Source organism: Mastigoproctus giganteus, chromosome 14 (genome assembly GCF_048544385.1).
Source record: "Mastigoproctus giganteus isolate SK-2022 chromosome 14, ASM4854438v1, whole genome shotgun sequence".
Lineage (NCBI taxonomy): Eukaryota > Metazoa > Arthropoda > Arachnida > Uropygi > Thelyphonidae > Mastigoproctus > Mastigoproctus giganteus.
In genome coordinates, this window is record NC_143588.1 from 14,535,841 (window position 1) to 14,548,112 (window position 12,272).

Genomic DNA, 12,272 nt, shown 5'->3' on the forward strand with positions numbered 1-12,272 from the left:
GTCCCCTGTGATAGTGGGGAGGGTTTGTTTTTAATGCAGGATCAGCCACGAGAAAAGTTCTCTCCTTAAATTTATGTTATATTTAGGGGAAGATAAACTTGCATCCATAGACTTGGATGCTTGAAAAATCGTTGCAATAAGTGACATCCACACCTTCGAAGTTGGTAGAGTCACTTCTAAGGGTATGCGATGTGCAGATTTTTGTTCGTTCGAACGAACGTAACCTCCCCCCCCCTCGTTTGTGGGCACACTCTTTTGAAGTGATGTGATTAGCGCTGTTCCCATTGGGAAAGTTCAGTTGCTTGTCGTTGTTAAGCTAGGTTTCCGTAACTCTTCGAAAGTCAAGAAATTCTGTATCTTGTGCAATTTATTGGCGAAGCTTCGGACATTTTACACGAAGAGGGTAAGGGGATCAAAGATCTCGGTACATGAGATGTTTCTTGGTATGCTTTACGATTTGGGCGTAGTCGACAAAGATCTTAACTTTCGCACTTAGAGGCCAGATGTTTGGGTGATCCCAGTTTTATCCTTGATCAATTCTGCTCCGTAGTGGGGAATAGACTAGACTACTATTGTAGTGTAGTTTAGCAGCAAAGAGTCTCAGCTTTCCTAGTGCTGCTTTTATGCAACTTCCTGCATCTGTTCCAATGATTAACTTTGTCTGGACTGTATTTCACTCCGGTGATTTTATGACTTTTCTTGGAGCGTGCATGTGGTTTGACTGAAAGTATCTGTTCTCACAGGGTCGAGGAGCTCGATGCTTACGTTGCATTAAACAATTGGAATGACTTGTGGGGACTGCATCATGCTCATTGTCAGTGGTATTATCATAGGGCAGTTTATATTCGCGTTTATTTCTGACATGAGCGGTACCGTTCACACAAGAGACGGCTACTGATTGCTGACGATTGTGTCCACGACTCATGTTCGTAGAGGGGGGGTATCACTAGTGTAGCTTCATATTAGGAGTAAGATTCTTTCCGACAACTTTGGATACCGGGTTATTACCACCTGCTTTAAGGGTTGTCGTCTTATATTGTGAAACCAGGATACCATGCCTTCTCCCGGAGGGTAGCCTGATTCTAGTAGCAGGGGGGAGGGTTAGGGATGGATTCTAGGTTCGGCAGATTAGGGGTATACTTCCTATCAATCCGATCGTCTGTCAGGTTCTCGAGAAGGTGGCATGCTTCAGTTCTGTTTCCTCCACAAAGTGGCTGTGGATCTTGTTTCTTTCCTGTTGGTTCTCCTTTCTCGGCTGAGCAGTCTTCTGTTTAGAGGCCTGGTGCAACTGAGGCGGTTTGGTTTCAAGTAGAGGCATGCATTGGCTACCTGATGAGGTTGCCTTATCCAGGTAGGTTGGTTCGCTTTGAAAATGATATGTGCCTTACCTTGGTTGGTGTATTTGATTGTTTTTATATCTGCTTCACTTCTGCTCGGCTTGAATTCGATAAAGAATTCACTGTAGCGATCCACCTGGCTGTTTGGACAATAATCGTACGTTGTGGCCTTAAGCCTCCAACTTAGAACACCACAAACATTTTCTGCTGGAGTGCAACACAGTCCTAAAATATACACGTAAACTGTCAGAACAGATACGTGTCAATCGAATGTTTCATCAGGATCTCCAGCTATTTCCAAGTAAACGCTAACTTGACACATTGCAACTTACGAGATCGCATTTTTCTGCTGTCAAGACCATTGCTATTTCTAAACATGCCGTAAGGTTCTGACAAGATGCAAGTTGAGCTGTAATCGATTTATTTTCACAAGTTCAGCTAAAATCTAATTTCAAGTTGTCTATTTTTTAATGCGCAATTGAAAACACTAGCCGACACTAGTGGAATTGAAAACACTAGCCGACACAGCAGTGTTCTGATGTGTGGCATCATTAACTTGGCCACAGTGGCAGACACTGTGGCCAAGTTAATGATGAGCATCAGATGAAGGTCAGATTACATAAATGATTTTGCAGTTTCGCCAAGCAAATAAATCTTTGAATTCGATTTTATATTTAAATTCAACCTGAATCTTGCCGCGTATCTCACAATATATTTAAGTTCCCTGTCAAACCAGCTTGTAGAATAATTGACGGTCGCCCCGTATTAAGGATCTGTGACTTACCAGGTATGTCTTTTGTCTCAGGAGGCATGAGGTTTGAAGCTTTAAGGATTACTACGGTAAGTCTGCCGGCAGAGGGCAGATAACTCAGCGATAGAAGGATTTCTGGGCGATCATGCACAGCCTAGAAGTAATGGAAGATCATCAATGATGTATCATTATTAAAAAAAAAAAAGGCAATTTTTAGTACAGGAAGTCCCCACGTTAAACTCGTTTGCTTTTTTTTTATTTTGGTATTTCTGCAATGCACTGTAATAAAAAAAAAAAAAAAAAAATCCTCCGCAATTTTCAGCCAGTTTCGTTGTAAAAAATAATTGAAAAATTTAAAGAAAAAATACTTATTTGAAAATAAGAAAAATAATGTATCTATCGCTGCATTCTGTACAAATATCTGTATTTTATTTTATTTTATACGCTATTAAATTTCCGAAAATAAATATTTTATTAGCCCTCTACTTGAAACGTATCGATCATTTGCGTTATCCGCGATTTTCCAGGAACACGTCAAGAGCGTTAAGGCGGGGACTTCCGACAGTTATTCAGTCCGGTTAGGTGCTTTCAAATCAATAAATACACTTATATTTTTTTGGAAATGGCTTTCTCCAAAGTACACTACAAAAAGAGTACTTAGAAGTGACCCCACTTATTAAAAGTAAGTGTGGTCTTAGTAACTTTTTTTAAAATTATTATTTTCTTATTAAATTAGACTGGTCACTTTCTCAGGCCCAGCACGTAAAGACAATAATAAATACAAGTGTAAAATATTACTTAAGTACAACAGATAAGAGTACATTTTAAGCTTAGGATAAAGGTGATTGGCAAATCAAGTTATTTAAAAATGGAAATTTTCGGCAAAAAACTGTAAATTAATGTCAAAAGAGATGCAGTCTCTTTAATCATGTCGTTAAACATGACGTTCCACATACCTGTCAAAACGAAAATATGTAAATTAACTTTTATTTTCATTAAAAATGTTTGAAACACCTTTTGGTTCTATAACTTGATAATGTCATTTTATAAAGTCGCGATACATAGCTTTCTGAAGTTACTGTATAGCTGTTTCCTTTCTTCTTAAATAAATAGGCTTTTAATAAACTGAATACATAATCGAATACAGCCGTTAAATACCATTACATATTTGACTGCTTTTTGCCAGAACAAGTTCGAGTTCTTCGCTCTCTCTCGAAATTATACTCTTTCCACGAAAGCCGAACAAAAGGTATCGAGAGAGAGAGAGAGAGAGATTGCATTAGTGCGAAAGCACTCTTATACATCCTCACGGATAAGAAGTATAGTTTTTTGGTGCAAGCAGAGATGTGTAGTGAAATAACCCTGATGAAACAACCAGCGCTTTAGTTGCGAGATGTCAAAGCATCTTCTCCTCTTTAAACGCAGTTCGCTCGATAACTATTCTGTCGCTAACTTTAAAAAAATTAAAGAAACACGACACGAGATCATGGATATTATACCCAATAAAAACTCGCATAGATCCATTGACAACCAAAGCATATTTTAATTTTACAGTGACACAAGCTACACCGTTTTTTCTTTTATATTTATAAACTACGTTTCATTAGTACGAGAAAGATGATCAGACTCATTAAGATCATTCCGAAAGGTGCGATATGCATAAAACTCTCGAAGGAATCGACTTGCGCCATTGAAGTTTTGATGAGAAAGCGCAGATTTTCTTTAAAAAATAGTTGCAAATGACTGAGCAGATTGCCCGCACGGCAAGCGCAGTAGTTACGATCTTGCCCTTCTACACAGTGTGAAAACATTCGAGTTCCGTCTCCACGAGAGGAATTTTAATGGATAATGTTTACACCATGGCCGAGTTAGTCGATTGTTGATGAAGAGTGCACAAGAAGTTTTCAAACACAATACACCTCATAGATTTGGTTGCCTTGACAGAAAATCAAACCAGACAGCCTAAGCGGGCAGAAAAAAAATTACTGTACTTGTTAAAATTCCAGGTGCACGTACAGTGGCAGGGATTAGCTAATTCAAAAATTACTTGAGTCAAATCCAGTTGCTGCAGTTAAGCGCAGAACCAACATCCATATTAACGCTACAGGGAGGTTGGTTCTGCGCTTAACTGCAGCAACTGGATTTGAGCGCAGAACCAACATCCATATTAACGCTACAGGGAGGTCAAAAATCAAATATCCTGCTTCCCCAGGGTATTTAATAATGCAATGCGCTTGGGCCAGCCAGGCAACTTTTTTTTTTTTTTTTCCTTTGAATCACACTCGCAATCAAGCCTCTCCTATACCATTTAAATATTACTCAAAGTCATAACCATTTGAATTAGGCCTTGTATTCTGTTCTGCTTCCGTTCGTTCGTTCTCAATGACATTATAGCGAGTTCGCCAATTGTCATTTGCTTGGAGAAGTCTAGGTTCCAGTTCACTCAACGACTGGAGAAATTGTTAAAGTCCTCTTCAATCGGGGTGTAAGTTAACCAATCTCCGGTAGAGGGAGTAGGCTCCTCTCTGTGACTGTTCAGGGATTTTCAGTTCGCACAACATTCATATCAACTGCACAGGCCAAAATACCGATAAGGCTCGCAACAGAAAACGATGGAACCAAAACAGCCAACCAGTCAAGGAATTTTTGAACAAGCAATGTTCTCTCCTCTTGTATTCCCAGCATAAAAGTGGTAGGAGGCTGTATCTAATTTATTCTATTTAACTGTTAGTTTCTGTCTAATTAATTAAACTTCTGCGATCCTTCTATATAAATTTTCAGGCAAATAATTGGCATTTTCGCCACCTTTTTTCTAAAAGGTGGCGAAAATGCCAATTGCGTTCGAATTCTTGGGTGGCGAGCGTTTATGTAGTGTAAATTAGAAAGTAGAATTTGGAGTTTTCTATGTACTGAGTAATTATTTCATTCGAAAGAGCAAAGTCGTACAGTCTTAGGGAGACAAGTAACAAACCGAAGTTTGTTGAAAGAAAAGACAAAAGTTCTTTTGGTGATCTCTTCTGTATATATTGTGTAATGAATACGTTAAGCTTTCTTAATTATTAATTTGATTCATTTTCTGTGGATAAACAGTTTTTATTCAATTAGGGGAGAGAGAGAGAGAGAGAGGAGAGAGAGAGAGAGAGAGAGATTCATTCCTCCTGCAAAATTTCGATTAAGTAATTTAGGACAATAACACTGAACCTTACTTTCGTTCAGTTTCTATAATTTATTCACATAAATTTAAAGAAAGTGCTAACAGTAGGGCTTGTTTTCAAAAGCAAGTCTGTTTATCAGCACTAGCGTTATACAATTACAGTCGAATAACGACCGACTAGTTGATCAGTCTTGAAGAAAAGTATGTCTCTTCCGATTGTAATGTTAACTAGTAGCAACACTTTCTGCATTGTATACTGACCTTTTCACTTTTGATTATTTCGCTCCAAACTTCGATTTCTGTGGTTACATCTACTTCACTCATCTGAACCCTAACTTCGCCAGTGACGTCATTCCTCGAGAATCTGTCGTAGTCGAACACTTGGAGAATGAGGCTTTTCTCCAACAGATCATCATACGTGACAGGAAACTTGAAGATTTCATTGAAAAACGGATCGGTGCAATTTCTACGAATATCAGTTTGCCTCTGCTTCGTATCTACTTCAGGCAACAGGGCGATCTTCACGTAGGGGTCATTGAATCCACTTTCTGACAGCGTCCCCAGATCCAGAGCTGCAAAACAACACGAGTATCTTATTTCTTGTAATCTGATATATTATGTCAATACGTGAGTATTTTAAATGTGAATTAAAGGATATCACTGCATGGAAACTACGCTCTCATCATACTGATACGAGATTTACAAAATGATAAAAATTCCACAGTTTTTCAACACCCCTTTTTTTAAAAAACAGTCTGGAATATGTTTATATGATCGTGGCTGAAAGCAGTTAATCTTTTAAACTGTGAGGGCTTTGAAAACGTAATCTTCACCCTACCGAGTAAACACCGAATTGTATAACAGAAGGGGGTAAAATCAGTCAGTCAGGATGGCGTGCACCGACTACCGATGAATCAGACGGTAACAGCCGTGAACGAGTTTGAGACAGCGAAGTCTTCAAGTGTACTTAAAAGTGTAAACTTTCAACCACACGCAACTTAGAGCTCGGAAAGGCGTCAAGGATTGTGGTTATCAGGAGACTGACCTAAAACTTCGCAATAAGTTGGTCTTGTGGGAGTGATCCAAACACCCCTCAGAAAAACATGCAGTGAATCACGACAGTATTTATCGATCGCCTGGCAACTGCGTGGGTCTCTCAGAGCCAGTTCTTAGCAGAACGGAGGCGAAATGTCCGCTAAAATGAGTTCAAGGGCAGTCACATAAAACAGCTGGCGCACTGTGGCCAAAGCTGCGAATGCGCTGTAAAATAAATAAAAAAAAAATAATAATAATAAAATAAATAAATAAACAGCTGTCATCGTGTAGCCACTAACTTAAATTTAGGAGAAAAATGACCCATCGTTCATATGCGGAGAGTTAACAGACTGAAAAAATCGTTAAGGCGAAGGAAGAAAGACCTCCGGTACAGGCTCATGAAAGAGAATGTTTTGGTAGGGAACGTTATCGAATTGTACAACCGATGTGCCAATAAGCTGGATTCAGTCATAGGTCTCTGTCTGTACCAGCATCTGTGGCAGACAGCAGTACAAGAAAGTTTGTCGAAGTGGTATGAATGGTGGACCTTTGGCATGGGATTGCACTTAGAATGAAGCGAGGGCAATTACTTCTACGATCGCAACACTGATTGTGCGATAGAAACGTGATGCAGACACTTTAAACCAGAGAGCAATGGACGCAGCATACAGTGGAGATATCATTCGTAAATAAATAATCTAATCATTTATTGGCAAAATTTGAGGGCAAGCACATCATAAGCGTGTAGCGACAGGCATTAATAAAAAATTTCGCACTTGTTATATGGAACAATTGGAGTGTAAATAAACAGCGGCTGGGAAGCCATGTGGCTATTTCCCTTTTCTAGTTGGAAAAAGAGGCGCCATTGTCCCTCTTTACAAGGCGACGGTGATTCGCATTTGGAACAATGTAATCAGGTCTGAAGACAATACCTAAAAATACCTTACCTTAATTTTTTATATTATTATAAAAAATATAAATATAATAAACAAAATTCATCATCATCATCATCATCATCAGCCATTTTCAGTCCACTGCAGGATGAAGGCCTCTCCAGCAACTTTCCAGTTCCTTCTGTTTTGAGCACTGGCCATCCATTTACTACCCACAAACTCATGAATTTCATCTATCCATCTCCGCCTTTGTCTTCCAGGTTTTCTTCTAGCTCCTCTTGGGTACCATTCTGTTATTTTCTTAGTCCATCTGTCATCATGTCTTCGAGCTATGTGTCCTGCCCAAGACCATTTTAGTTCTTTAGTTTTGATAAGAATGTCCTTTACTTGAGTTTGCTGCCTAATCCATGTGTTTCTCTTCTTATCTAACAGTCTGATTCCCAATATAATTCGTTCCATTCTTCGCTGTATATTTCTCAGCTTCTCTTCCATTCTTTTAGTGAGTACCCAAGTTTCACTTCCATGTGTCATGGTGGGGAGTATACATTGGTTCATTATTTTACGTTTCAGACAAACTGGGATATTGCTCTTCAGTATGTGACTATATTTCCTGAATGCTATCCATCTAAAATTTATTCTTCTCTTGACTTCCAGCCATTTATCATTATTACAGCTAATAACTTGTCCCAGATAAGTATATGACTCCACCTTTTCAATTACTGCTCCTTCAATCATTATTTCCCTTTCCGTGGCATACTTGTTCATCATTACTTTTGTTTTAGCCATATTCATCTTTAGTCCAAAATCCTTACTAACTGTGCATAACTGATTAAGATTTTCCTCTAATTCTTTGGGATCGTAGCTTATGACCACAATGTCATCTGCAAATCGTAAATGGTTTAGGTACTCTCCGTTCACATTGACTCCTTTCTGCGACCAGTCTAATCTTCTGAAAGCTTCCTCAAGGGCAGCAGTAAACAGCTTCGGAGATATTGTGTCTCCTTGTCGAACTCCTTTCTCGATTTTAAATTTCCTGCTGTTTTTGTCTAGTCTAATAAAGGAGGTAGCACTCTCATATATTTTCTTCAAAATCATAATATATGGAGTATCTATGCCTTGTCTTTCCAGTGCCCGAAACATTGCCTTATGCTGTATGGAGTGAAATGCCTTTTCATAATCCTCAAATGCCAGGCATAATGGTGTTTTATATTCATTTGCTTTCTCCATTAGCTGTGATATTACGTGAAGGTGATCCATAGTTGAGAATCCTGTCCCAAAGCCAGCTTGCTCTTTCGGTTGAATCTCATCAAGTATTCTTTCTAATCTGTTAGTAATGACCCTTGTGAACAACTTGTAGATGTGGGATAACAAGCTAATTGGTCTATAATTTCCAATTTCTGATTTATCTCCTTTCTTATGCAGCAAAACTATGATTGCATTATTCCACTGCTTAGGCATCACACCTTTTCTAATGCACTTTGTGAAGAGCCTTGCCAGATTTTGTGTTATGTCTCTTCCTCCCAATTTTAACAACTTTACAGTAACTTCATCTTCCCCTGGGGCTTTCCGATTCTTCATTTTCTTCAATGCATGTTCTACCTCATCAAGAAGAATATCGGGTATGTCGTATGTGTTGCTACTTTGCAATCCATCTTCCCCACTGCTGGTATCATTCCCTCGCTCCTTGTATAATTCTCTATAGTAGTCTTCTGCTATTTGAATTATGCCTTCTCTGCTGTTTATAACTACACCATCACTATTCAGTCCCTATATGCATTCATCCCCCAATCTTAACAACTTTTACATATGTAATTCTTAATAGCAGCAAATAGATCGATTAATTAAAGTATAATTATGTTTACTGGCAAACATGATAATTAGACTAGAGGGCGCGCACAACGATCTGTATAATCGGAACGTTGAGCTGCCCTAAGGCTTTTTTTACCGATCAGAGTCCACAAAGGTTACAGGTAAATGCGTATCGCATTTTATATTGATGCATACCCGTTGGGCTTTGGGTCCCAATCCCAATTTACTGTTAACACCAAATATTTTGGATTTCAGAAATTAAAAATATACTTATAATCCGGATACCTAAAACTAAAAACTTAATATGATAAAGATCTAGTAAATCTGTTATTGGGACTACAGAAATGGGTATGCATGAGACATTCATTTAATATTGAATAGCGCAGAGATGACCATGTGAAAGAATGTAATTTTGTTTCCTAACACTCCCTTAATCTTTTTCCTTAAATCACCTTAATTTCTCCTAACTTTCCCTTATTATTATTTCCACTAACCTATTATTGTCTTGTAATAATTCTTTTAGCAATTTAAATTCAACACGAAACAATAGGCTAACCGACAATTGCTAGGTAGACAGTTAAGCCTTAATGACGGAAATGCCTTCCGCCCTAAATAAAAACCATAAATCAAATAAAATTTATGCACTGTATATATATATTATTTATATTATTTTTTATTTATTTATTTTTTTATTGGAAATGTAAATCCTGTTATTTGCATTTTAGTCATTTTAGGACTCTGTTCTCGAGTGAGGGGAAATTTTCTGTGTGGCTTGAGGGACAACAGGCCATATTTCTGCTCCATAAGTAAGGGTCGGATAGATTGTTATCAGGGCCACCCAAATCCGAACTTATACGCCCATGTACATTATGTTCATAACTTGGCGTGTTGTCTCGTTGAATTTGCCTGTTTTGCTGGACGAAAAACGACACCTTCCAAGGGGAAATGCCCTTGTTATCCATGCTTGAGACCGACTAACCCAGCCACAGAGTGAAAAAAGCCCATAAGTTCCTTGTGTCACTGTCAGGATTCAAACCCGAGCCTTTTCAATTCGGTGTGCGAGGACGGTAGTTATAACCACTGTGCTACTGAGTAGGTAGTAAAGGTATATATAGATACAGGAATAGATACATCACTGTATCGACAAAATCCACGCATTTCGAAAGCACAGAGAAGATTATTTTTGATATATTTCTTCGACTCACAAGAGACTGCTACGCATGTGATAGATGGATGTATCACACGAGTAGCGGTGAAACAATCAACTCACAAAATTACGGACGAATCCTAAAAGTTGACCAGCGACTTGCCATCAAAAACTACAAAACCAGGACGGGTGACGGATGATGTGATTTTGTTACACGGCAGTGCTAGGCCATGTCTTGTCACCTCGCGATGTTAATGTTTTTGGAATAGTGAAAAACGATCTTGCGGGGCATCGATTCCACACGGATGGTGAAGTGAAGGCAGCTGTCAAATAAGGGTGCCGACTTAACCAAAACACTTTCGTGAGCAGGCTGTAAAAAATCGGGCGTAGAGATGGGTTAAATATCTTGACTCAGAATGTGCGGTATTTCAGGCCTTTGTATGCATGCAAAACGAAAAACAGGCTCCGGCCCGTCCTATTGTTGAAAAAGAATTCCGCACGATAATACCACTAGTGATGGTTTCCAGTGTCAAGGAATGCATCGGTATATATGAAGTCTGAAATTAGTGTCACGTGAGCTGCTTATCTAAAAAAAAGGTGATTGAGGTCCAGTGCAGTCCTCTTCATCAATTTACATCACCAATGAGATGTCTGCTGAATGGGTACGAATTTCTGAGCTGCAATATCAGTCTGTCCCACAGATGGGAGAACTTAGTGCATCAATAGCGTGAAATTAAAGGTGTCCTTTGTCAGATTATATAAATTTTGTTTTAAAATAAATGGAAGGCTATATGTCAGTTTAAAATGCAGTTTTACTGAGAATTAAATTACTAAAAAAGTTTGAAAGTCAAGGGGTTGCCATTAACATATCCAAGGCCAGATAAGCTTACTAAAACCTTTTTTTGCCAAACACCAACTTACGATTGTGTTTGTTATACACATCTTCTAATCAAGCCCTCCCAGCTTATGGACTGCCAACTGTATTTTTGCAAGTGGATAGCCATTTTTCTCTCTTACTGTAGGTGATGGTCGGCTGCTCTCTTTCTAATAACTTCTCCACTAATGAGGCCCTCGTAGGGTAGCGCAGTGAATATAATCATCGTTCTCCCCACACCGGGTGGTAAAGACCTTCACTGGAATCTCGTCAATGATGGGAGAAATTTTTGTGGCCTTTTTTTTTCATAACATATAATAAATATATTAGTAGCATTCACCAAGTAGATAAGAAAACGCAAATGGTATGCTTCCCTCCTCACACACATAAGTATCCAGTTGACCTTTGAATTTATTCAAACTGTCAATCACAACTATCTGCCAGGCAACTTGTTCCAGCTGTCAACCCCTTTCTGGCTAAAAGAAAACTTCCTGCAATCTAATCTAAATCTCAAGCCCTGTAATTTTAATTTTTGACCCATAGTTTAGAATCTTTAGAACAGTGAGAATTCCTCAATCATGTCACCTCTGAGATCCCTGGTTGCCAAGCTCTGTAGCCCACGTAATCAGAGTCTTTCCTCATATGGTCGTCCTTCCGATCCCACCATTCGTCTTTGGACCCTTCCAAGAAGTTCAATCTCTTCTCTTTTTTTTTTTTTTTTTTTCAGATGAGGTCTCCACAATTGAACATAGTGTTCCAAATATGGTCTTACGATTGCCTTATACAGTAGGATTACGACCTCCCTATTTCTACAGGATACCGTTCGATAAATCATCTGTAGGACACCATGGATTTTCCTGGCTGCCTGTTTACACTGTTCAGAAAACTTCATATCTGTCCGTATTGTAACTCCCAGATCTCTTTCCTTCTCCACTGTTTCTAATTCAATCCCACCAAGTGTATAATTTATTTCTGGGTTGCTATTCTCCAACCTTGCATTTAGCAGCATTAAACATAGCTGCCACTTCTCCCATGGTTTCTCCCGGGAATTCGGGAGAAACTGAATAACCGAAATTTACAGATATAACATACTAAACCCTCATAGCCTTAGATTTGGCGTTTATCGTAACACACAGTCGCACACATTCGACTAATGTTAGGTTCCTCAAGGATCATTTTTCCCCTCCCACTCTTCGTCTTGCATATTAATGAACATGGCTTCTCGGCCATTTGGCTAAGATCAAAGTGCACATTAATTCGTAGTCTTCCACA

At 38.8% G+C, this 12,272-nt stretch overlaps 1 protein-coding gene across 1 annotated transcript in view; it reads right to left on the reverse strand.

The window, feature by feature from the left end:
- Sytbeta (Synaptotagmin beta) overlaps positions 1-12,272 on the reverse strand; it is a 184,429-nt gene that overhangs the window by 19,498 nt on the left and 152,659 nt on the right. The window contains exons 5-6 of the mRNA XM_090389319.1: positions 5,504-5,814; positions 2,122-2,242 (exon numbers count right to left, since the gene is read on the reverse strand). Of these exons, the coding sequence (XP_090245445.1) occupies positions 2,122-2,242; positions 5,504-5,814 (432 nt within the window). The remainder of the gene's footprint in view (positions 1-2,121; positions 2,243-5,503; positions 5,815-12,272) is intronic.